The 27,522-nt window shown below is 36.9% G+C and overlaps 1 protein-coding gene across 1 annotated transcript; it reads right to left on the bottom strand.

Moving 5' to 3' along the window:
• Positions 1 to 13,332: 13,332 nt before the first annotated feature.
• On the bottom strand, positions 13,333 to 26,222 carry LOC141427398 (ras-related and estrogen-regulated growth inhibitor-like protein). The gene is made up of 6 exons (XM_074086765.1): positions 25,969 to 26,222; positions 18,645 to 18,701; positions 18,138 to 18,214; positions 16,883 to 17,064; positions 15,711 to 15,897; positions 13,333 to 14,732 (listed from the first exon to the last, which is right to left on the bottom strand). The coding sequence occupies exons 1-6, from the start codon at positions 26,030 to 26,032 to the stop codon at positions 14,664 to 14,666; spliced, it is 636 nt and encodes a 211-aa protein (XP_073942866.1). The 5' UTR covers positions 26,033 to 26,222; the 3' UTR covers positions 13,333 to 14,663.
• Between the last annotated feature and the right edge of the window lie 1,300 nt (positions 26,223 to 27,522).

Here is a 27,522-nt window from a genome sequence, read left to right as displayed (position 1 = left end):
CATTTCAGAGATAAACTAAACATTTAGGAATATCTCCGCAGTAATACCTTATCTCGTGGCCGCACTTCGTCTCAGCAAACACTCAAAGGACCTACTGGCAAACATAAATAATTAAATATTTTCATTTCAGACAACGATGCCTACACAGTACTCTCCAAAACCATGACCCAGATACAATCACCGGATTAAGTTACCTTTAAAATGAGGGAAGTTCCTTTATTACATCATCGTTGTCAGGAGCATTTTTTACACATAACCTTTTATACTTTGCCATGGTTGTGTCATTTCAAGATGATCTCTTTGACAGTAAAGTAAATCTTTGACAAAAATTGACAATATATATTATTGACTTTTGACATCACTCTAAAAATATCATTGCATTGTCACAGACTGGCTCTACCACAGTAATTAAATCTCTGAAAAGCTTAAATAAAGGAAGAATATAATTACAGGTTTTGATGATTTATGGCCATCCTGAATTAGTGTTTTGAAATCCGTGATAAAGATCAAGATTTTTATTTTTAATATAAGGTTAGGACGAAGGCTTTTACAAGTGTAACCTGACGGTGTTACTGTTCCATAGTCTCAATAAATTAGCCGAAAATTTATGTGAGACTAGATATTTACCTGTACTGATATAACGAAGATGACATCTGTATATGGAGCAAATGCACCGTAAACACGGTTGTAAAGGCCATAACTCCAAACCAATTCAAAACATACTTTCCTCGATTATTGTTGGCTACTTTTATCCTAAAATTAAGTAGTCTTCAGGAGATGCTGAAAAAGTTACGGGTAACATAATTACAAACTATAAAGTGAAATTTTCCAGTTAAGTGGTTTTTGGTTTAAACAAAATCTAGGAGGTCACTTCTATTTATTTAGCCAATTCTAAATATTTTTCCTTTCAAAAAACTCTGAGAGGTGTATGGTCTAAAGTCGCGCATACCATAATCGTTGTTTTAGTTGAAGATTCCAGTCTTAGGTAATAAAATGTATGCAGTTAGCTAATACGATAACCAATCACTGTTCGATGTAAACATTTCTATTTACACTCAGCCTGCTCGGGAACTTGTTACTTGCGCAAGCTTTTGTAGGAATCTTGATAGTTGATTAATATCCACATTCGCAAAGAAATCTTGCACCCCGGGGGCGAGGCGCTAGTTAGTGGTACTACGATGAATAAAACGATAGAGAAGTTAACGCAACAAGGAATAATTTTACAAGATTTTGTATAACTTGCTGTGTTAGTTTGTACAAGCTTTTTAACTTGCTGTCAAATCTTTTAAGTCGATTTTATTTAACGCACTTCTTAGAATGAATTCATTTTTTTCTTTTCTTTTTTACTAACCTATTTGTTATTTTTTGTACATTTTGTATATAAATAAAAGATGAACAGTGGCTAAGAAAGAAACTATTTTACGATGTCTTTGGTGTGTAACTAGGAAAAAAGTCTAACACACCCACACATCCATCTAACATCTGGTAGCATGGTGTACGGTTGTGTTGCTCTGAAGATGAACTCTGGTTGAGTTCGAAACGCGTCAGTGTAGTGTGGTGGTGGTGATATATGGGTTTACTTGTGTGATTTGTGATTTGTCTTACAGCGTGGAGGTGGAGGAACTGCATGAACACGCATATTTTGCATAAACTTAGCTATCATAAAGGTCGCGGGTGAGCAAAGAAATTGTTTTAGTTCATTTTCTTTTGAAAAAAATAATTTATTTTTAATTAAAACATGATTTATAATTGATTGATTCTGGCGTTACTTTGCGGCAGTCCATGATGAACCACACCCTACTTGCCACTCCACGAGCCCTTGCGGTCGCGGAATAGCAAAATAAAAGGATGTAGGTAATTATTTGTTATAATTTCCTAAGTTTAAGTATTCTTTGTAATGTCTAAGTTAAGTTTGTGGCAATAAAGATGTTTATTATTATTTAAGCTTCAACTTGCAATGTTCATAATGTGAATTTTCTGATTTTGTGATTAATCTGCGCCAGATTGTCTGATCGCGGATTACAATTGACATTAGATCATTTTGCTCCAAAGTTAATTACTTACTAATAATTAATCTTGTAAACAAATTATACTATGTGATACTTTTTCAATCAATTTAACCGATATCATACATTCTGAATACACAACGGCTAGTCGATTAGTTACATTTAATTAATAGTTGTTGTCACTGTAATAACAATAACAATTCAAAATGGTAATAAATATGTCTGTAGCCAAAACGAAAGCACATTTTCTCTCTACGGAATAACTTAGCACTCTACCTTGAAACTTGGATATCAGTTACACCAAAAGGGAGAAAAACGCTATAGAATGAAGTCGGTTAAAAAGTATGCCTCAGTAGTTTTATTTATTAGCTTCTTACTTATATGTAAGTTCCCTATCTACTATTACTGCTAACTACTCGCTGAACTCATTATTTCCCTCCGTAACGTAGAGCCCGAGATCCGGTTTCACATTGTTTCAAACTTTTCAATGTTTAAATCGATTTATAGTTTCTCACAGATAATGAGCGGATCAGGCGAGAACTAGCAATTTCAGAGTGCCCTTTGCTCTATTTTCAATGAAGTGTGGAGAAAATAATAGCGCGTTTTCAATGAACGCTTTTACGAGGCGAGTTAATTTTAGCGCAATAGTGTCAGTTTTATATCAGAAGAGGCATAGTTTTTGTTTTACATTGAGAGAAGTTTAGGAATTTTTTAATAACTAGTTACCGAAGATTCCCTGCTATTCTTTTAATGTTTCTTTAAGCTAGGAGGTGCAATATTGTCTTTTCCAGATGTTATTGGTATTCATGTATGTATATTATTTTCGTATAAAAACGTAACGTAATAGACAATGCGCTGCTTATATTACTAGAGCTAGAAATTTGGAATTTGGCAAAATAAAAATACCTCGAGGATCATGGATATGTACTAAATATTTTTTTTTACCTAATGAGTATTAATTGATTCACGGTATTAAGCTTCTATTGTTTTAAACGTTCCAATTCCAATCTATACCTAGTGCCATCCACGAAGACGCGTGATTTTGACAAAATTAGCCATTAATGACATTGTAATAAGAACCACGGCACGCGTCATCGTGAATGACTCTACCTATATTTTGTTAAAAAGCGTGAAGACCTACATCGCTAATTCATAGGAAGAAACAATAATGGCATAAACGTCGAATAATCCCTATTTTTATATTTACAAAGATATTTCATGATCTATAACTCGAATTATTGCGAAAAAGGTTTTTTATTATGGTATTAAAGATGAAACTTCTTTTTAATAAAATATGATAATTCTTGCGTCCTCTCGCTTTGCACGCCGAATCAAAACGTCAAGTCAAATAGGGATGAACGTCACTTTTAGTGACGTGCCATTGTACGGTATAGTTGACCATTTCATAACAATGTTACCTTTAAGCTAAAACAAAAAAAGCTAACAGAAAGAATCTACAACCGCAATATATGCCTCTGCTTCTTTAATAGCTGATTGATCGGGCTCGTTCTGGTGTAACTGATACCCGAAATCTTGACCGGGAACAAAACAAGCTTGCACAATTATAAAGCTACCGTAAATTATTTATGAGTGTCAGAGATATCACAACATGTGACACGCACTTTAATGTCATATCAATCACCGTCACCAACGAAACAACAATTGCATTGCAGCTAGAAGTCAACACCACAGATTTACGCGTAAAGACAACTCACTATAAACCATTCACAGAATTGCATTCTCCACCAAACAAAAGAACGCGTTTTTTAAAAGCAATTTGCACAGCTCCTAAAAAAAGATCATCATCACTTTTGGTGTTCACAGAGCTAACACTTAATGAACATAAAAGATGGATTGTATGAAGTGAAATAGCCGTCCCATAAAGGTTGTTGTGTCAGAGATTACCGCTACTGGACATTCATTAGTGACCACGCAATATTCGTAATGGTTTATGCAATGTGGTTTAAAAATACAAATTAGCCATTTAGCGTTATCTGCGAACTCGTTTGAAGCAACTGACACCTAATATATAATTGAGGACATAGAATTGTACCTGGATGGGGTTAAGAAGCGTGCTTTTCTTAGTGGACAAACTCAAGTATTTTTTTTTAACATTTTAATGATAAATTAGGTAGGTCTTGGGCTTAAAGATAATTAAAAGTTCGAGAAAATAAAGAAATCGAGAGAACAATATTCTAATTTTATTGTGTTTTATTTAAGCTGGAAAAAGTTATGGCTTTACGAATGTTTTTTGCGATCTTTAAGGAGTTGAAAAGTCAGAAAAAGGCTCTTTTGTTGCCTACACAATGGCTCATCCTGCAAAGACGGCAGTGCCCGGTTGCGATTCCGAGGCTTCAAGCGTTCTTAATCCTATTAGGATTGTGAAATACATATATTTTAATCATGTTCCTTTAGCCCGTACCTACTTATGCGTTTGGTGTCAAACGAATCTTTGAAAATTGTCCTTCTGTCATCTTATGTGGAGTAAATGTAAAGCAGTATTTAATACATATAGCGACTAGTATGACAGACACATTTGCTCTTCAGATTCGCGACAAACGTTACCATGTTACTTTATGACATTGACCTGGCATTCTAGGATTAGTCTGCCACTAATCCCATCCCCACGATATTGTGACAGCAACAAGGTCACTTACAACACATTGACAAGTTCATGACCCGCTAATAACATCACATCATCAGACAGAACTGAAATCTGCAATGTGGCGGATCGCAACTTGTCTCTTCGAGGTCTACTTCTGGCTCAATTAAGGTCGGCATTGAGTGTTTAATTAATGTAATGTATACTCGTAACTATCTTGATAAAGCTTGTCATAATTGCCTAATGATTTGTCGCGTAAATTATTATCGAGATGTCTGGATGTCTGGGGATAAGATAAGGAACTAAAGTGCGATCAAGTGAGACAATACGATGGAATTTGGAATAAAAATAAAAAAACAACTAAGTGCGTATCCGGCTACGCGCATGTACCATATATATATACAAATTACGGCTTAATAACATTGCTAACAATCTCTAAGCTAAGACAAAGATATGGCTATTAGAGTTATTAGGGTTCCTTGTTAGGCTAAGAAACCCTAAACGTGGAAGAGAGCGATATTAACGGTTTCTACTAGGTAGCCATCGATCAGGCTACGACTAATGCATCCTTAACTTGCGCCTAACGAGTGCGCTTAAAGTATCCTGAAAATTATTTTATTTTATTTTCATTAGCAAATACGCTTGCTCCAGGAAATCAGGTTCAAATCCAGTCCGGCAACCCGAAAATATTTTACATTTAAAAAATCTTTGATTTCGTTGAGCAGGCAAATGAAAACAAATCATATTGGAAATTCAGAAATGGTCCATCGGATGGAATTTACGCCTTCCCGACTAACTTCGAATGTACGAGTCATGACTTCTTCATGATACTCGTAGTTGCGATATATCATATATACCTAATATCATATTCTGCAAATCATTCACATTTTCTTGTTAGGCTTTTAGAACAACTGATCAATCTCTGATTTAATAGTCACCCAATCATCTTAAGTTTCCACGATGTTCTTTATCTACTCACAAAGTTACTTCCAGCTTCAGTACATCCACAATCACTTTCTCCGATGTACCGATACGTCCCACGGCTCAGCTATTCGTCAGTCCGTGACAGGTGCGTCGATTATCTGTATTAGAGTCCATTAAGTATTTAACTCGATACTGTTTAATATTCGGTCATAGTTTAATTACTGTATTTGCTTCATGCCACTTAGCTTTGGATCATTATGTAAATTTAAGTTTTTAACATGTACGAGTATGTAGGTACTAATTGAACGCTCTCATTAATACGCGATCAGAGATACGATATATATATATATATATATATATATATATATATATATATATATGTGTGTGTGTCTATGTAAAATTTTTGTACTGATTTTGTGTGTGGAATAAAGAATCCTCTTCTTCTTAAATTTAAGAGCTATGCTCTTGTCGGTGGGGTAACCGCCACTCTGCACGATCTTTGGCCAATGCAGCTGTTTGACTTCCTGATACGACACAACACCCACCCTTTCCTTCCTGGTTAAAATAGGTCAATCTTGGCCCAAAAAGAATATTTGTATTGTATTGTTGTCCGAAATAACTAGTTTGTTTGTAATAGATTAGATTAGATTAAATTCATTTATTTCCTTATGAAAAAATGCATTATAAATACATGTAAGGTAATTATAAGAAATTCACAAAAGGATCGTCAAATTGTATACAAAAAATAATAATATATGAGAGTAGCAAATAACAATAAAATGTCAGTTAAAAATAGAATTACAACCCATTAGTATTAGAGTAGTAAGAAGTTCGAGACTCCTGATGCATCTTCCTGCTTTTTCAAACTGTCTCTTCCTACTAAGATTTCTCTATTATAAGTCTATTCAAAGTAATTTTTCGTACCTTACTTTTAACATTGATGTAACACTAACACATGTAACCGATCCTCCCACCGGACTGGGTTACTAACGCTTACCGCAACCTTGCCTGCACCTTGCCCGTAGCTTGTGCTTTATGAACCAAGATAAATTAATTAGCCAGCACGAGTATTTTAACCATAATTGGTAGCAGTTACATAGATGCTCAGCCAGGTTTAAGAAAGTGTTAAGTAGTTGAAGCCAGTGGCGAAACGGTTAACTGACTCGTACTTCATAGTACTGGTTCAAATCTTCCCGCTTGAATATTGTCAACGTGTCTCAAAGCGTTTGGAGTTAATTGCATGATTTGATAGGATGAGGAAAGCTAGATATTATGTTAAAACAATTCGCAGCAAATTAGTTATGTATGCGGTTTTGTTCCGCGTCCTTGGTTTTATAGAAGCTCGATATTTCGGCACAGTTGCATGCGCCATGATCGAGAGACGAGATCAGTCGTCTCTCGTTTTGTTTAATTTAGCACGTTAGACATTATTTCTCGCTGATTGCAGCGTAAATTGTTCGTATTAGCCATTTTTAAATTTCACGCCACTACATTGAGCTTATATCTATGAAACTAACTAAACTTAATTTACAAAGTTCAAAAAACTTCAAGCTAATTCAACATGATGTATAATTTCGTTAACTTATAATTACTACCTTTATATTTAACTTATCAGAATACCGAAAAAGTCGCCCACACCCGTTAACCATGGCTATGTTTTATCCACTAAGTATTATAATTCAATCTCACATTATGTCTCTTAATAGACACGTGCGTCACAATCTGGTTGAAGTTTGGCTCCACTCATGCATAAATCTCAATGACCGATTCCACAGACAAACACAAGCAATTAGACGAAACTAGTAATCGTTTAATCTGAGCCGGGAGATGAAAGTGGACGATAGTGTTGATGGACGGTGGCATAGCCGCGTAAGTCCGGATTCAACGTTTTTGGTTTGGGTCTAGTTAAGCGTCTATCAGTATTCTGGTTACAATTCAAACTTTGTTGTCTTTGAAAAGTTTTCTCACTATGGGAAAAATTTGTAAGTGATTGAATAAAATAATTTAAACTTTCGCAATCTACTTATATCATTACGACCCTCGGCTCGGCGTGCTATAGGTACAGCCGAAACGGCAAGGTAATTTTAATCAGTATTAATAGTGCAAATCAGAGCAAGAAGATAGTAACATTAATAAATAAGTTAATAATGTTTAATAATAGCGAAGGCCAACACGTAGATATATACAAGTAAATATGTTTATGAACTGTTCAAAAATAGGTACCTACTTACGTTGATTCTTATCCCCTAAAGTCATAAAATAATAATTATATGTGATGTTTCCTTTTTTTATTTAAAACCGATTTACTAACATCGACTATGATATTTTTTTCTGTTTTATTTTTTAATTGCCATACCCTACATGCTAATCAGTACCGCGACGTGTAGTTTATTGCCAATAGTGAAAGAGTAAGTGAGTGCAAAAAACGCTCATCAATCATTAATTTGTTTATATCCACTACTCATCGTAAGACAGGAAGCTATAAATAATTGATCGCTTACAAGACAGCTCTACTGTGATTGAACGGTAGTAGCAAAACGATAAATATGCACTTCCATAAAATAAATGATGTGTATTAAAGTGAAGAAAAATATTGATTACTGTTTTTTTGGCTCTATCCTTAAATTTGTTTCATAAAGGTTCTTATAATCTATTTGTAATCCGTAAATCTTGCATGAATATAATTATGTCAACGATATACGAGTAAGTAGATAGTATTTTTTTTCCTCAATTTTCTTTTCTCTTCCTATTTTTTTATTTGCTAATAACAATAGCTTTTAAAGGTGAAAAGAACAGATAATTTTAACAACTCGCAGAAATGTACAATTCTACTAATATAATGCTTTGTTCTTAAAATTCTGCTACATTATCAACTCTGTGCTGACACAATTTTTAAGTTACCTCAGTTCTCCATTCAGTCCCGTATCATAGCTTGCATCGATGTCTTGCACGGCGGCGTATTTCTACATGTCATACCGCTGTCACGAGATGCATCGTGACTGTGATATCATCTTTATCTGTTTCATTTCATTACCAAGTTTACTTTCAATAGATTTTTGTACAGGATTAGGTACCGTAGACGTGTTTTAGAAGAAAGTTGCTTTCCGTCCTTGTAAAAAACCTGGGGAGTTCATGGTCGATGATTTTGGCGAGAGATGATATCATCTACATAGCAATCGAGCTAGAAATCTTTTAATTACCTTGAAAAATACGGATTGCTATAAAAATCGATACTAACGCGTCTTTTTCAGTTTAGTAAAATAAAGGTAACGTATTTAATTTTTATAAAAAATACATTGAACGATTAATAATGAGAAACGAAAAAAAAATGCAAAAGTTTTTTATAATATATTATAGGACTGCGGAACCCTAATGAAAAAGAAAATGAAAGTGCCGTATGATGTTGTTCTGATATTATATCAGATACGCGTAGGTATTCAATGTCCAACAATTCTAACTCTCATCTTTCACATCCTTTGTTTGATAAAAATCGTCTAGTTACTACAATGTAGATGATTTTGTGACAAAAAAAGTTAATAAATATGCAAAGTGAGAGAACAATACGGGTAAGGATTGTACTGCCTGAGGCGGCACATTATGTCAATGATATTTGGGTAGTTCTACGAGTGTTTCAAAAATTCAAAATTTAAATCATTTATTCAGTAAATAGGCCGCAATGGGCACTTTTACACGTCATTTTTTTACTTCCAGCGCTTTCGGAAAGACCATCATTGCCGAGAAGAATGCGCCGCAAGAAACATGGCAGAAAGTCATTTTTTTAAATAAAATAATTACAAATATAATATGTACTTACAGTATAAAATTAAAGAAAAAAAGTACATGAAAAGAGCAATAATAATACAGGGATGTATGGGCCAAAACTAAAACTAAACATAATATGTAACTATATCTACGTTCAGTGGAAGTGTAGAATGCTTCCACCATCATAAATAAAATAAAAAAATATTCTGAAATATAACGGCAATCAGGTATTCTGTCACATATTGAATGCTAGCATTTACCCCCGGCTTTGTGCACGTAAAGCATTTCAGGGGATCAAAATTTTAAATTCCAGAATTTTACTTACTCCCCACAAGAGTTCCTAAAAATTGCATTTTGATCTTCATTTACATTACATTATAAAATTTCATGTTTCCTTAATGGTTAAAATTTTGAGATTTTACACGCATCCCGTGGGAATATCGGGAAAAAAGTAGCCTACGTGTTATTCCAGAAGTTCAGGTATCTCCATAAGATCCGATCAAGTTTACAGAATCACCTTGTATTAGACAGGAAACCGATGATGGCAGCTGAAATGCTAGTAGAATTACCCGTTTGCGAATTCCCGATTGCATCTTCAGCTTTCACCCATCATCAATGACTCATTAAATTCTATAATTGACGCGAGCCGTGACACCAATCAAAGCTCGCACTTGACCTTTTTTGATTGAATTAGTGACAAAGCTATAAATAATAAGTTAAGCACTTTCTTTACAACATTTCGCATCGTAAAATCGAAGGTAAAACTTATACTTTATTACTTAATCGCTTTCATAATCGTAACCACCCGTGCAGTGGGTAATATTGTAGTCATTATACCTACATATATTTTTTTTCTTTTGCCAGGGTCTAGAAAGTCAGTTAGCTAATTAAAATATTCCAAGATTTTTGTAAATTTTCTATTATAATATGTATATACGTATATTGGACTCGAATGTACCTACTTATTAACTAATAGATAAGAAGATCAGCTAAATGCGAGTGAATGAAGGAACTTGTAAGCACCGCATATAGAGACATAAGAATATCACAACGTAAAAAAATATTTACATACATACATGTACATTTTTTTTTGCTAGATGTGGGTACATTTTTATTAATTGTTAATTTTTAAGCAATTAGCAATGACAACTTCAAGTGCTTACATTGTTTGATTCAAAACAATTTGTGGCAAACTGATCGACAGACACAAAGCTGAATAGAGTTCCGTTGACAAACTTTTAACTGCTACTAGGTAGCAGGTCCACACATAAGACTTTAATTTTCATTCAAAACAAGCTTGCCTGAATAGAAATAGACGTTATTGAGAAATGTATGCATTTCAAAACGACTGATAAATACCTACAGCGCATAGTTATATAGTGTCATGGATGCACCGCGTAGACCGATGCAAGATAGCGCTCAGATAGCGATCGCATCTTCCCGTCTCATTCCGCACGTGCAACGCCGGCTGGCGCCCGCGCAGGGTTGCCATAAATAACCGTTTTTCCTGACGTCATTATTATAAGTCCAGTGAAACTATCGGGATTTTTCAATAACGAACGTATCTCACCGCGGCACTTACTCGTTCAACATATAACGAATACCTATGTAGTAATTAACTTGGCATTTTTGACGGGTTTTTTTGCATGTGGTAGCCCTACGGCACCCTGGTCCCGGCGCCCGGCGCCCGGCGCCTCCGCCGCAGTGGCGGGGCCCCAAGCCGCGTCTAAAGGAATCCGATTTATTAGTTATATCTCCACATCGGCCCATACACCTGTAACCGATTTAATACGAGCGCGGAACAAGGGAACATTTATTGCGTATTGCACAACTCCCGCGCTTACTAATACCAATTACTTACCGACCATTCATTCCTAACTGTCCAACGTATTAATATATTATGTTTAACTTATTTATTGACGTGCTCTTGAACTTGCTCTAATGTCATGCCGTCGGTAGCTTAACATCATTACGATTGTTCACGCTCCGTTGATATGGAAGCGAATTGCCGGGCCGTGATCTCATCGCGTCAGTTACCGATTATGATGTGAAATTTCTCTGACACGACCTTGAGTCTGCACTTGTTGCAAACTTTCACAGTTGTAATGTAACTCGTATGTGACGCATGTATCAGTAACATGCGTTAGACGTTATCGGAGGATCGAATGTCCGGCGGGAGTCGGAACTGCCAGAGCTGCCTGACGCGTGTCGCGGAGAAATTGACTACCCCGCCCGATCAATATTAGTCGGACTCGGACATCGGCGAAGCTTGTCGTCTGCGAGCGATGTGACACCCGGACACTTCCCCAGTGAAAACAGATACTCATTAGAGCTTTTAGCGACATGTATACGAGGTGCGGAGCGTGCGATCTATGCGACGGTATCGTGGAGCTATGATCTGAAAGTGGTCGCCGCCCGCGATCACTCGCGCTCTGCCAAATATATCAACACAATCGAGCGCGACTTAACGACATAGCCTTTTACGGTGTAACAGCTACGAGCAAGTGTCTAAAGTCTCTTCTTAGCGCCTTGTTACTGTCTTCTTTGCAAAATTTGTTACCGTGACGCATTCTAGATCTAGACATATAAGCATCCACGACGTCGAGAACGCGCTGCATGTACTTACAGTCTAATAATTTGATTCCTGGAGCAACATAGAGCCTATCATAGAAAATAATTTTATTTGCCTAAAGGCCCTAAAACTAGACAACTAAGGTTTACTGAAAGAGATCTCTTTAAGGTATAAATAAGCTTTTGTGCATCTTATTCTTTTAGTATTTTTGTATATTAGTTGTCTATGAGAGTGTTTTCATAGCAACCGTTGTTGGTGATTATATTTCGTCTTACAAAGCATAGTATTTTATTTAGAAAATGTATATTCTATAATGGTATCAAATGGATACACAATAAGTATATTTTAATTTCGTGTGTTTTATGTGTACAATAAAGAGTTACAATTACAATAAATACAATGCGTATCGAATGACGCAAATGACTCTATTCGCTGGGTGCGAAGTACTAGGCGGGGGGGCGGGGGGTAATGAAATCTATCACAGCGCTAATAGTACTCTACGTCCCAGACATGTCCAGCAGATACCAACAATTTTCCGTTTGAAACGTTTGTCGTTTTGTTTAACAATAAGAGTACCTACGACTAAACATGAAGTAAACAAACCCTGACACCAAAATAAAAAACACTTTTTGGATAAATTTTACATAGGTTCATTTAATTTTAATGAGCAAAAATGAATTCACAGCCCTTTGTCCACCCAAATCACGGTATCACAGTAATTTTGTATTATAAATTAATACGTGATAGGTTTGTTTTTTTGTCACAATGTCGCAATGTAATTTCAAAACGTCAGAACCTCAGAGCCAACAAACTTGCGGACGCTAGGTGGCGCTGTTGTCGTGCACAGAGCCATATCCAAAAATTTGTTAATTGACTATACCTTTCTATAAAAATTTAATTGTAACTAGATTACGACTATACAATGGTATAAGTAGTAGGTATAGTTTCGTATAGGTATTTGTCATCGTGAATGTAATATCTTCCTTTGTAATATTTTAAATACAAAAAAAACTCTGTCTGTCTGTCTTAACAGACATGCTTCTTCACGCTTAAACTGCTGAACCGGTTGAAATTAAATTTGATATGAAGATAGTTTAAAAAGAACATAGGATGATTTTTAATCACACTCTATATTCGGATATAGAGTGTGATTAAAAATTATCCTGAATCGGGATAGCAACACGAGTTTTCGGCAGGCGAAGCCGCGGGGAAAAAAATAGTCTTAGTAATATTTATGAAGTACCTAAAATCGATGGGCGGTATTAAATCAACAAAGTAAATAGAGCGATATATTGTGTTTTATCTAATAGGAGTTAAGCTCTACATTTATCATTAGAAGGAAGGAAAATAATACTATCAAGTATTTGTTTAGCTTCGATAATAAAACAAAGCACTTCTTAGATTAGAATATACCTACTCACCTACAGGCGCCGGTTAGTGATGGCCAAAGAAATAAAACAAATGTATATTTTACATTTTATATAACTTTTATTATTCACTTAGTCAGCTTAGCTAAAACCTTAACAATAGCATAAACTTTTAAGATCAATATTTACAGCATTCTGCCCAATCCGTCATAAAACTAATGCGAGGTGTGTAGACATACGTTATCGTTTTATTTACAGGGAATACTGGGTTTATTTACAATAAATCATATGTTTCATAAATTGCGACGTTTAATGTTTGCGTCGATCGTGACCTTAACTATATAGCTTTATGTCTTCTTGTATGTGCCTCAATTACATCGTAAAATACCGTAAGCGGGCTGCGAAAGTCACGAGGGGGTTCGATTCCGACACGATTACAGGCCCTGTACCACGAAGTGCAAAATTCGAACTTCATATCTTGCCGTCCTGCTGACGCTAATATTACTTAATACGAGAGTGAGAGGGATGGTACGATACGAACTTCGATTTTCAAATTTCGTATTAGCCCCCTAGTCTATGAAAAAGCCAGTCATAACATATTTTGATGGCGCTTTTGAACCAGACTTCACGGAGGAATCTATAGAGCCCTAATTCATGAAACCATCAAACTGGAAAAAAATCTCTTTGACAATATAATAAGAATATATCAAATTAATCCGAGACTTAACTATAATTTACCTATTTCACTACTCATTGATAACTTTTATGTGACAAACAAATGTACATGTTTATTTGGACAAAACAAAACGAGACGGTATCACATTTATGTCACTTAAAATTAATCAATGAGAAGTGAAATAAATAAGCCCTAACTCATTTTAAATACATGGGCTAGTCTTCTTTAATAATGTATGACAGTTTGTCACGGAAAAAATATTATTTAGAACTATAGGTAGGCTACCGTGAGATAGAGATGTTCAAAATAACAGAGTTATTTCTTTAGGCACTCGTGTAAAAAAAATTGTATAACAAAAGCGCTACTACGAAATTCGCAGTTCGTATCGTACCGTCCCTCTCATTCTCGTATTAAATATTATAAGCGTCGGCGGGACGGTACGATACGAACGTCGTAGTAGCCCTGCAGCAGCAAAAGTTTTTAAAATCGAAATACAACGTAATAATTGCGTTTTACGTTGACGTACTTGTCATGCACGTTTAATGAAGGGTAGAACCTGCTTGAACAACATCCAAAGATCGAAATCTGAACTGAACCAGTATTTTTACAAAAAACACTCTTTAACTTAACACTTAAAACTTCGTAGGTGGAATATTACCTTAATACTACTCGTAAACTTATTGAGTTTAAAAACGAGACAGTCTCTATGGCTTTAACAATAAATATTTGTATATATCTAACATATTTTCTTTATTTAAATGCTGAGCGATGGCCTTTTCTTTCGCACACTTTTGCTATTTTTACCGAATATTGTGCCGATCACCTGTTGACAAAAAACACAATTATTAATTATTCTCACAATTTTCTTACAGAGTTTGCTGCGATTAATCTTCAAAAGTGTTTTGTTTATTTTGTGAGTTAGTCTGAACCCACGAACCTCTGGTTGAGCTGCCACTACAATAAATAATATTTATTCTTTTTATTTATTTTTTTATAATTTCGTCATGTCTGTCTGTCCGTCCGCGGCTTTGCTGAGGGACTATCAATGCTAGAAAGCTGTAATTTTGTAACTAAGTAATGCTAGTAAGCTGTTATGTAAACAATGCCAACAAAATGGTACAATAATTTTTTTTTTTTATAGTACCTCCCATGAACGTAAAGTGGGGGTGATTTTTTTTTCTTATCCAGTCTTGTAGTGTAGGTTATCGTTGGTTAGGTCTTAACCATTAGGGGTTGCTAAACCGATTTTTCGATTCAGTGATTTGTTTGCAAAATATTCAACTTTTAAGTGCAATTGTTCATTAAAATCGAGCAATTTTTCGTAATGGCTACGGAACCCTATTTCGGGTGTGTCCGACACGCTCTTGGCCGGTTTTTTCTTACCGCACCTAACAACTGCAGGCCTGTTCGTTGTATTGAAATATATCTTTGCGTTACTTTTTTTTTAATTTGACAATTATAAATATATATGTAGCCAAGACCGGCAATCGGGCAATGAAGCGGATCGTCCATAGATGTATAACTCTGTGTTCTTTTTCCAAAAGTAATGTGAATATTTGAGCATGTTTGAGATTTTCTCTAAAACGATACCACTCCGCCGCCGACAACTCGTAGATAGAACTGGCAGCCAAACCGTCGCGACACCTCACGGTCCCCCATAATTTTAGTAGTGTTGGACATAGGCCAAAGGGCCATAGGCCATAAGCCACAGAAAAGACCTCCAGTTGCTTCGGTTGCAAGCGCTGCGCATGCCGATCCGCGGTCTCTATTGAAAAACTTTTCACCACTAACGGCCACTTACTTTAGATACAGAATAAGCGGCGAGCTTGCGCCTCGGCGTGGGCAGCAGCAGAGCGAGCGCGCGCGCCTCGCGCAGCAGCGCGTGGAACGCCAGCGCCGCGCCCGCGCACGACTCCGCCGCCGACACCTCGTAGAACTGACAGCCGAACCGCAGCGACAGCTCCTGACCCTCCTCCGCGTGGACCTCCCTACGACAATCACAATTCGCCACTTTATAGTTGTAGAGCTTGTCTAAATTTAACTTAATCAGTTATATTATAACTAGTTAGACAGCAAATCATACAATAAACCGCCTGAGTCCAACGGGTTGCTAAATCCCCGGCGGTTATTGTAAGATTTGCTGTCTTACTAGTCATAATGAACTGATTTAGTTAAGTCAGGGAAGCGTCATTTTAAATTAGACAAGCTCTACCAAGAACCTTATTGTCTAACACACTTGGAATCACAATCATTTTCACCACTTCTTTCTGTCACAGAGAAAAAATTGATAAAAAGAGACTGTTGCGTTCGTGAAGGCGACTGCGTTAGATAAAATACTTAAATTAAAAATTTTAAAAACCCCCGACACAAAAAAACGCCAGCAAAAAAAACGCCCAAAAAAAAAACACCGACAAAAAAACGCCGCCAAAAATAACAACTAAAAAGTAAAAAATAATTATGTACTACCTAGCTGTTGCCCGCGACTTCATCTGCGAAGAATTCGTTTATCCCTATCCCGCGGGGACTATGCTGATTTCCCGCAAAATATTTTTTTATCTAAGCGTCGTCGGTATCGGGGGCACGCTAAGGATAACAGGGAACTAAAGTACATATGTTGTATTTTTTAAAGTATTAAGTAACCTTTTTTTTAATTTTTAGTTAGTTGTATTATAAAGTTTTCAAGTTTAGACCAGATCGATTAGGGCAACGATAATGTAAAAAAATCTTTAGCTTTAAGTAATTACTTTCACATTTATAATATCTAAATAGAAGTAAGAATATCGCACATAAGTCTCATAACTTCATAATCATAACTATTTACCAGACAAGCAAACGACTATAGGGCATAAGAGAAAAATTACCCAATCGGTGAGATACTCCACGTTAATTCTTATCAATATTAACAATCTCACTGATCGAGAAATTCTCTAAAATCACATAGTATTTTGTCAAAAATTCCCCAATTGGTCTCACCTAGCGTGTTCGAGGTCTCTCTTGTTCCCCAAGAGGGTGACAGCAGCGCATCCCGGCAATCGGGTTCTTTCCAACAGCGATAACAGCTCCGCGGCGGCAAGAAACGACCGCCGTTCACAGACAGAGTATACCACGGCGAACGCATCGCCCCACCGCACGTGCTCGGCCAGGCAACCACGGGTCTGCGGAAGGATGAATCAGTGATAGCCGGTTTAGGTTATCGAAAGGATATGGTCCTCCTTTGTTAAGAACTTTGCGGTAGCTACTCGTAATAGTAATGCTTATGTGTTTTTGACGTTGGACTCAAGTTGCACATTTTCAGAATGGTTTTAAGATTTAAGTATAAAATATCAACGATGATACCACAATCAGCTGCTCTGTCAGTAAAATACAATTAATTCGAAAATAAAACTATGTATATGACAGAGAATGAGAAGGCTTTGGCCTAGGCAGTCGTCACACTACTGAAAATCAGAGATCTGACTATAAAGATTTTCAATTGTTTTATTTCGTGTTTGAAGGAATTTCGTTCGTTCGACACGAGGTCATATAACAAATGCAGCTATTAGTCGCCTATAACGTGTTTCCTAAGTTAAAACCTCAAATTAATTTTAACACCGGCGCCGATAAAATGGTCAAACATGTCGCGAGTTTAATTAAATGTTTCCGACCTAGCGGTACATGAGATGAAGGTTTCGAGCACAAATACCAAAAAATCATTAATTCGATTTACAAAAGCGCCAAGATTAAGTGTCCTCTATTAAAGAAATGTATCGGACTTCATTATAATGCAGTCGAGACAAGTGTAGCTCTGCGGGAAACATCGGGGCCAGCTAATAAATTCGATTATGCAATCCCAAACAACGAATTATATTTTTCTAACAGCACCGTTAGAATCGCAAACATAATAAAATAATTAAATTACTAAGTGAAGTTTCATTGGAACATTATGGTTTACGTAATAGTCCCCGATTCGTTTCGCGGGAGGTTTTGAAGATACCTACTCCGCCGGCAGCGCTTGCGCCGAGATCGCCTCTGATAAGCCGATACAAGGCCCATAAACTTTGTCTAATTAAATTGTACGAGCATCAGCCGCTAGCTGCAGATTACCATCTCCATTGTTTACCGCTAAATTAAGTTCGGCCCTGTCTATAGCTTCATTACGACTTCGTTAATGTTGACATTAAAATCTTTATTATCAAACACCCACCGTTCTGATGAAAATAACGTAATTTTTTATCAAAGCTAATCTTACCGCACAGCTAGAAGTGTCCATTATCTCGACTTCGGAAACCGCGCCGTCGAAGGCGACTCGATGCTGATAAAGAAAATCTGAAACCAAATAATACAATGTATTTAAACGTCTATACAACCAATGCTACCTGAATACCTTGCTCATCTTAATATAGACACCGGAATGCAAGCGGGCATAACAATTATAAATTATGATAATTTTAAATACTTTGCAGAAGTTATTTGCTATGAATACTTGCTAAAGCATTTCCTTAATAATTTAATTTACTGCAACGAAAGCATGGACGACTATGTGACGTAGGACACGACACTACACTTGTTTAAGGTCGGAAGGAAGCAGACATTTCAATTTAAATAAGTAAACTCACTCGTCAACGTGCAAATTGACGTCAATTGCCCAATAATATATAACGATGTTGGTTTGTAAAATATCCTCATTAACTTTCATGGACTTCGATGAAGTTTATTACATTTTAATTTGACGTTCGAGTTTAAGTAACCAACTCACCTCCTGTAGAGCTATATTCGCCGATGTATCGCTTGGTTAGATAACGCACGACCACGGCTGCAACAAAAAACTCATCTTATTATACCGCACAATTATGATGTAATTGATACATCACAACATTTACACCTTTAATAGACTTACACAGACACGTTACCTACATGATGACCCTGATAATAAAGCTAACAATAACGTAAAGGTCGTTCCTCCTAACTTTCTACCAGAAGCAACGCTTACAAACATTGATTAGTCTTTTCATGCCACTCCTGGTATTTCGATCCAAGGGTCGCACACAATACAAACAGTTATCAACAACAATGACGAGGCAGGTTTCAAGAAGGCCCTCGCCGACAGCGCGCTACCGACAAAATAAAGTGCAGGGAATCCTGCCACCTCGAAAGGAGTTGGGGAGCCTATACAAAAAGTTCATTACACGAACCAGGACGCCGCCGTACCGCGCCCGGGAATAATGAAGATAGGTACTTGACCCTTTGATGGATAATAATAATTACACGAGTTTCTACTCCATGACTGATGTAAATTTATGTTCTGATGCACTTTCTTGTTTGAATTACTATGCTCAGATCGATGAAAGACGGCTAGTGTCTGCATTAAATCAGACACATAATTTCTTAGTTATGCCAGCAGAGAGTGCAATTTATGATAACAAATGCTGTTTATTATTCCACTTTGGGCGTTATTTTTATCATCAAAGGAGGTACACGCTCGGGGGTATTATCGTTGCTACCATTTAAGTCTGATTCTAGCCTCAAAAGATTGCCCAACGCGTACGCAGGTCTTGTGCAACTGCACTCGGCGTCAAGTGACAATGGACTTGGGTGGAATGCATCCGAGACACATTCTGGGCCGCCCGATTGAAGCTGCTTGACCGAACTCATAAACAGCGAGTTGAGAGAGGTGCGTTATAGTATTTCTTAGCATTTTTGTTACGATAGCTTGGCATAAACAAGCAATACAAAAATGAATCAGCTAGTAATCATCTACTAAGCAGGTAAAATGCATCAACATTACAGTACCTATGTACCAAGTATCACAAACTTAAACAGTAAGTTAGTATGCCCTGAGTATGATTGACTGACATAACTTCGATAAACCCACCGAATTCATACCACCTCCATAAAATTGAATGGCTGTTAACAGCATTTATGAAGAATGAAGTTCTTAATGAGGCATTATGATTCATAAGACGTAACATTACCGAACGCCGGCCGATCGGCGGTAATCGAAATTTATGAAAGACACGCTAAATTCCACACTCTCATTTTCCTTTCGATTTTTTTCGTCCGCATGAAGCATTAAGTGCACTTTCTCCTGGATCCGATTACGCACTCGGTAATAAAACTGGCTATTTTTAAGCATATCCGAACAGTTTGAATAAATTATATAAAAGTAAACAAATACTGATTCGATCCGTTACATTGATATTAAAAATCGGTTAATAAAATTCATTGAGGCATATAAGACAAATTGCGATGATCGAGCTACATGGCACCACGTGGGTTGATAGATGGTGCGTTATCTTTAGAAACAATGGACGTATCGACAGGAATCTCTAGGGTAATTAATAGATTACGAATCTCATCCATCAAGAGCCGTGAGCGTGCCGACGTGCAGGTAGATACCTAGTTGGTATCTGGGCTATACCTGTATCCTTGCTCTTCATTTCGCACTTTAAGGCGGTCATACATGACGCTTGAATTCTTAATTTACTTTTTAAATTCCCTGCCTACCTATTTTTTTCTGTATTGTTTTCCATGCGGTGTACGACAAAGTGTCGTCGTATTGTATTACTAAATTAATACCTAAACGCTACTAACGCTGTTTTTTTTTCGTTGTACTTTTGACACTTTACGTTGTTACTCGTTGCCAATGCCGAGCTACATCTAGCTTCTAGGTACGTGTCTTTATTCGAACTAACTTAAATCATCCGGACTCAAGATTCTCCACTCAGTAGCATTATTAAATTACGAAAAGACTTATTTTATCCTTTTTCGTTATTATACAGGTTTGACATTAATGTGATGAGGGCCGGTGTCGCGGGTAATGCTGTGTCTTAAGCGCAAAAAGCGACCGCTCATTCGACCCGTCGACAAGAAATTGTAGCTACGTGAGCGTATTACGAACGCATGATTTCTGTATGAACCTTGAACATTTTAATAAATTTCTTGGAGTCTGAAAGTGCAAGTTCTAAATTGCACGGAATAATTTAATAATAGTTTTTAAGAAACCTACATGAAAACTGCGTCTGCCAGAAAATACCTGGGTAAGTAGTACTTTGACCATTCATTAACAGGACTACGAGAAATATTATACGAGTATAAAGGATAAGTACGATTTCTTTATTTTCTTCTTGTTAACCTTTACATAGATTTTATTTCAGATTTACTGTATATTTAAAGTTAATAAATATCGTTTTTGCCGCCAAAAATATAAAAATGCGGAGAAAATTCAACAACAATTAATATATCTCATAGATAAATTAAAAGATTGTCGCGTAATTAATCAAACTTTTAATACAGCCCATCAATTTTGATATTTACTTTATCAATATCACAAGTGAAACTGGTGGATTGGTTCAGTATAGGCAGCGATGTCGGCGGTGCTTCAATCCAGAGTACAGTGATCCATCATTGGGTCAGGCGCCCCCGCGGCTATTACAACGGGTAGTCTTTTTTTCCGCGAAACTATGGAAGGATGTATTTAAGTGCAGTTAGGGTTCCGGAGCCAAAATGGCAAAAACGGAACCCTTATAGTTTCACCATGTCTGTCGGTCAGTCTGTCTGTCTGTCTGTCTGTCCGTCCGTCCGCGGCTTTGCTCAGGGGAAATCAATGCTAGAAAGCTGTAATTTTGCAAATTATGCCGACAAAATGGTACAATAAAAAAATCTAAAAACAATTTTTTTAGGGTACCTGTACCTCCCATAAACGTAAAGTGGGGGTGGTTTTTTTTTCTCATTCAACCCTAGTGTGGGGTATCTTTGTATAGGTCTCTTAAAACCATTACGGGTTTGCTAAGGTGATTTTTCGATTCAGTGATTTGTTTGCGAAATATTCAACTTGAAAGTGCAAATTTTAATGAAAATCAAGCGCCCCCCCCCCAAAATCAAAACCGGTCGGTGGAATTATTTGGAAAAAATTCAGGATGGTAGTAAGTATATCAAACTTTTAAGAAAAACTATAACGGCTAAGTTTGCTTGAGAATTATTAGTAGTTTAAGTGTAAATTGCAGCCTAAGGTATAAAATATACTTAAACTTGGAAGATTCTGTATAAAATACGAAATCCTTAGAAAAATATTACTTATTTTTTTCGTAATGGCTACGGAACCGTATTCCGACACGCTCTTGGCCGTTTTTTTATAGACGATTTCTTTCTCTATAGAGTTAAAACTTAAGTATAGTTAATTTAAATAAATAAAATCATTCGAAAACCTTTTGATTACGCTCTGAACGCAATCTTTGCACTTAATCGACACTGTGACAATAACTGCAAAGTTTAATGATTTTCGAAGGCATTTAACATCTTTACTGCTCTCAGATTTCACCAATAGCCATCAGAACACAAACACAGGCGCTTAATCAATTTCCGAGAGGGCATGATTGGCAGATCATAAATAAAATGCTTTATTGACCCGAGTTAATTATTTTGGGTGATTTAAAACCTTCCGCCGTCCGACGCAATGTTCATCTTGCATCTGACCTAGATATTTGGTGGGGAGATAAGGGTTAAATGGTTTTAATCACCAATGAAATTATAAACGTCTAACGGTCATGATGACCTGTAAATAGCGTACCAAAGACGCTCCGAGTAATGAGCTCCAAGAATAATTTAAATTGTAGTCACCGCTGTAAAGTACGGGACGTCTGAGTCATTAAACGATGTTAGTCGGTCGCGGATCCCTGACAGACGAGACCACTCCCCGTAGACAGGATCTACTTCAAAAACAATTTCACATGTCGACCCTACGCTTTTCTGTAATGAATTACAAACGCATGCGACCAGCCGGTCTGTGTTGCCATCTGGCTGCATTCCTTATTTTATGTAACTTTTTAAGTGCAGTATGTATGTAAGTTTCGATGAGGCAATTTTTTGCGACAGTTTAGGTTTGAGTACGACGAGAGCGGTCCCGTTTCGGTTAAGTTATTTGTAGACTTGATCAGAATCATTAAAAATTAGTCAAGTTGGAAGATAATCTACCAAAGACTTTTTCACTTAATGACAATTTTCAAAAAATAGATCGAATCACGACCTCACATCATAAACAAAGCAGAAGGAATATGCTTTTAGTAGGTATTAATTTTATTTTAGTTCATCTGAAAGTCCTTGAGGGCCGAAAATTAGTCGAAAAATTAATCGATGGAGTGGACATTTTCCTTGCGATTTAAAAAATTAGCCTCCATATTTCTTAGTTTGTTTCCCATTCCACCTGTTTACTTTTTATTACCCTACATATGTATAAATTTACCCTAAACTATAAGTTAAAGCGCATCAAAGCCAACTTTACGAGCTAGCGTAAATTAAAGAATAGCGGATATTGATCTCCTTGCGCTGGCAACATCACGGCCGGTCTGTCAGCCATAGGCGCGGGCGCAGCCGACAATTAGGGCGCAGCAATTACAGACCACTCGGCCGGTGGGTCAGCGCGATTTCCCGACACCGGCGACGCCTGGCGCCAACGTTGTGTAACTAAAACGTCCGATTAACGCCTTGCCGAGGTCATTGATCTACACTCACATTATGTGCAAATCATAAGCTGTTTAAACAAGCATGTTAAACACCCGAACTCTAATTGGCGTTTTTCTTAATTGAGTGGTAATGTTTGTTATGGATATGGTATGTAGGTTATGTTGCGACAGCTTGGATGGAGTTCTAAGCGGCGCGACTATACCCTATAATTATAAATTCAAAAGCAACCTTAGCCTGTTCAGGTTGCAAAGAGAGAGAGAGAGAGAGAGTACTATACATACAGGCGAATTAGGCTTAAGATTAGGATCAAGGGCAAGGGGCGCGTTGACGTACGTATAAACGTACGACCGGCGCATATACGTCACATTGCAGGGCACAGACCTCCTCTCAGACTGAGAGGGCTTGAGCCGTAGTTCCCACGCGGGCGCAGTGCGTATTGGAACTTCACACACTATCGAATTACTTCGCAAATTTGTGCAGGTTTCCTTCACCGTAAAGCTCGTGGTAAATTCAAATGTAATTTCGCACATGAATTTCGAAAAACTCGGAAGTGTAAGCCTGGGTTCAAAGTACCCACGATCCTCTGCTTGAGAGGCAGTGTCAAACCACTAGAGCACCACGGCTTTTTCACGGTTTACCGAAATCTTTCAGTTAAAGGATTTTCCTTCCAATTTTTTTTATATATAAACTTCGATAGCGTACGTACATACCTGTCGATACGTGAAACGCTCTCGGTTGTTCTTGCGATAAACGCAATGCGTTTGACGCACATCAATTTTGTATCAGATAAAATCTAATGTAATTACCAAACATGCACTTGCCGCTGCGCTCTCCGCGTATTTAAGACAACGTACGGTAATTAAATTAAGTATCTGATGCAAAATTGATGTGCGTCAAACGCATTGCGTTTAACTCAGCGTTTATCGCATAAAACGACCGAGCGCTTAATTAACGTAGTCAAGTCTCGAAAACAAAGCCCTTAAACACTGAAAAACTTTAAGCATGCCTTTGTCTTGTGTTATAGATTTATACTCGTATAGTTTGCAAATTACATCATTTCTCATCACCTAAATATGACACAAAACACATGGAAACCGTGCCTTACCGGAAAATTTAGTTTTATTGTTGGATAATTGCATTTCAAATTGCAAATTCACACCTAACCAAATATCTCGCACATCACATTACAAATGTTTGTCTAATGATAATTCTAACATGCAACAAACAGAAACAATGGCTGAGACAACAACAGCTTATCTTAATAATGTTTATACATGGAAACATTCCAGTTAGAGGAATTTGATAAACAATATTTTATTGGTAAGTTTCAAATAAGCAATAATCTCTTAATTGTATGTTATAATGCACTTGTGCATAGTATGCATTCACAGAATAAGTAGCGAGACTGGCAGTCAGCTCTACGACAGCCTAAGATTCATTATTATGTTCTAAGAAATTGATTATAAATTACGCGACGTTTTTTTTTACAGCGTGAGATGATAATAAATGAAAGTGCAAGTGAATTTCTTGTTGACTCTATCTTGCCTTGGCTCTACTAAATGATATAGGTACTCGAAAGGACGACAAGAATGGCCAGTTGAGCTTTTAGAGTTTCAAAAACAGCGCTTCCTTATTCACTGGTCTCTGGTCATACATTTTCGAATTATCGATACCAATTTACCTATCAGTCAGGATATCATGAAAAAAATTGGATTACCAGTCTCGCGCTATTTAGTGTAACTAATTAAAGTAAGTACCTTCTTAACAACAATTTAATGTCAAACGCACAACATCTCATACAAAGTATTACTTTTCTTGATGCAGGGACGTTAATCTTAGAGTCCTGGTGCTTCCTCGTCAGTTCAACTTAACGAAATGGGATTTTCAAAACCAAATGCACTAGTTTGTGCTAAATATACCAAAATCACTGTAAGTGTGCTGCAATATTTGAAGAAGTCCCTCCATATCTACGGGATCCCTCATAAGAACTTGACCTTATGATATTATGGCGTAGCCATGCATGACTAGGTCAAAGGTAGATAATATGGTGTTTTTAAGCAAAACCGGTGCGAAGATGTGGTCTAAGATAAAGGTTCAACAAGTTTTCAAGGGTGGATATAATCATCAATAACCTTAATCGATCTCTCCCAGCTTAATTAAATTGACATCATTATTTACCTCGAAAAAAAACCGTTTTATCGCAGTAATAAATGTGTTTTACCACGTGGAAGCCCAAAACTGAAGCCAAGCAATAAACCGATGGACAATTACGCGTAGTAGATATTCTTCCCATTACCAACTTTTCAATTACCTTTTTGTCGCAAGGATTATTTAGCTAATAAATAACATTTATATAGCACATGCTGGGAGTTGATAAACATTTTATTTTATCGTATATTTAATTAAATCTTTACCTATTAACTAAGCAGAGTCATCATAATGTACGTAAGTAATCAAATAAATTTGTAAACCAAAATTATGACCGCCGCACTCAGAAATGTCGGGCAATTTTTTTTATATAATAAAAAAGTCCTTATTTTAAAGGATATAAGAAATCGGCACTAATGAATTTCTCAGTTCTCAAATTAGGGCGATAAGTAATAAGACAATTAAATACAAACCCGATTTTCCGCACCGCGGACTCCCCAACACTACCACCCTAATGCGATTTACAGTCATCTTCATTTGTGCTGTTTTTCACGAGAGTTTCATTCAACCATGACTAATCAAACATATTAACGATTTAAAAACCGCATGGTCCAAAAGCACTTTTGTTCACGGTTCACTACGAGGATTGTTTATCGTAAATAATTTCGTGATCGCGTACGGCGCGGGAGCCGTGACGTGCTCGTCTGAATGCCGCGACGATTCTCGTGCGACTGCCGATATCTGTCTGGAACTCGGGGCAATAGCGCCCCCGCAGCCTCCGATTTAGACGAGCGTACGCGCATACAATCAGATGACGTACGTACTACGATAGCGTTGGCATCTAGAGTCTAGATGTGCAGCAGTTGATTGTCATCCCACTACCAGTACTCTAGATTCATGGGATGAGGGTGTGGGTGGAATTGTCATCCCACTACTCTAGATTCTAGAGCTATAGGACTACTGTTTACATCAACATTTCCCAATTACCGGTTGGGCCCCAGAAAACAGCATAAGCCATAAGTACCTAATAAATTTCCCAATCTCAGGAACTTAACGAATCAGTCTGGGTAACTTGGGAACATAGATTTAGAATATACTGCCTTACATTTATTTGAAGTAACTAGATATAAGAGTAATAGAATAGTATTATTACCGAAAAGTATAAGACCAAAATAAATTTAAATAATCAAAAACCCACCTGCCTACAAAAAACTTTAAATAAAAAAAGAAGAAGAAGAAAATAAGGCTAGTCTTAAATTTCACCAGTCCTGACCCATTACTGGGAAGATTCGAGCATGGTTCTTTAATCTCCTCTTTACGTGTATTTACTTCTCTCCATATTATTTTTCTTTTTCTTGTCGGTATGAGCTATTAAATGATTTCAAAGAAGTATTAGGTTTCTATTTTCGTCTGTATTCTTCTGTATTCTCAGTTTGATATTTAATAATCAGTTAGAAAGCTACGATTAGCAAGGAAGTAGTAGGATCATAATGGGGAAGTATAATATAACTGTAGAAATGTTACGTGAAACGGACCAAATAGTTAAATGCACCCACTTACCAGACCTTAGCCCATTTAAGTCAGGGGTGTTAAAAGTGATATCAAAGCTCAGAGCACTGTTATGTCTAGATATCGTTAACTGTTTAACGATACCATAATTTACTTGCTGAATAGATATACTACCTAGGCTGGATTCTTATGTTAGTAGGTACTTAATCGTTTACTTTACGGAAGACATGAAAACTTAGTGAGCAATGTGTTAAGTGCGAAAAAAACGTACAAGAACCAAACCTAAAACCGGCCAAGTGCGAAACGAACTCGCGCACCGGGAGTTCCGTAAAAATGTATAGGTATCTACGTATCTACGAATATTCAGTGTTAGCTGTAGTGATATGGACTTATAGAGAGCGGGGAGGGACATAGGATAGTTTTAATCCCGGAAAATTGCATAGTTCCCGTTCCCGCGGGATAGCGATAAACGAATTTTATGCGGAGTCTACGGAGGCGCGGGCAACAAGCTAGTATAT

The sequence above is a fragment of the Choristoneura fumiferana genome, chromosome 4, assembly GCF_025370935.1.
Source record: "Choristoneura fumiferana chromosome 4, NRCan_CFum_1, whole genome shotgun sequence".
NCBI lineage: Eukaryota > Metazoa > Arthropoda > Insecta > Lepidoptera > Tortricidae > Choristoneura > Choristoneura fumiferana.
Note: the sequence above shows the minus strand (reverse complement) of the source record. Positions and strands in the feature narration are given on the sequence as shown.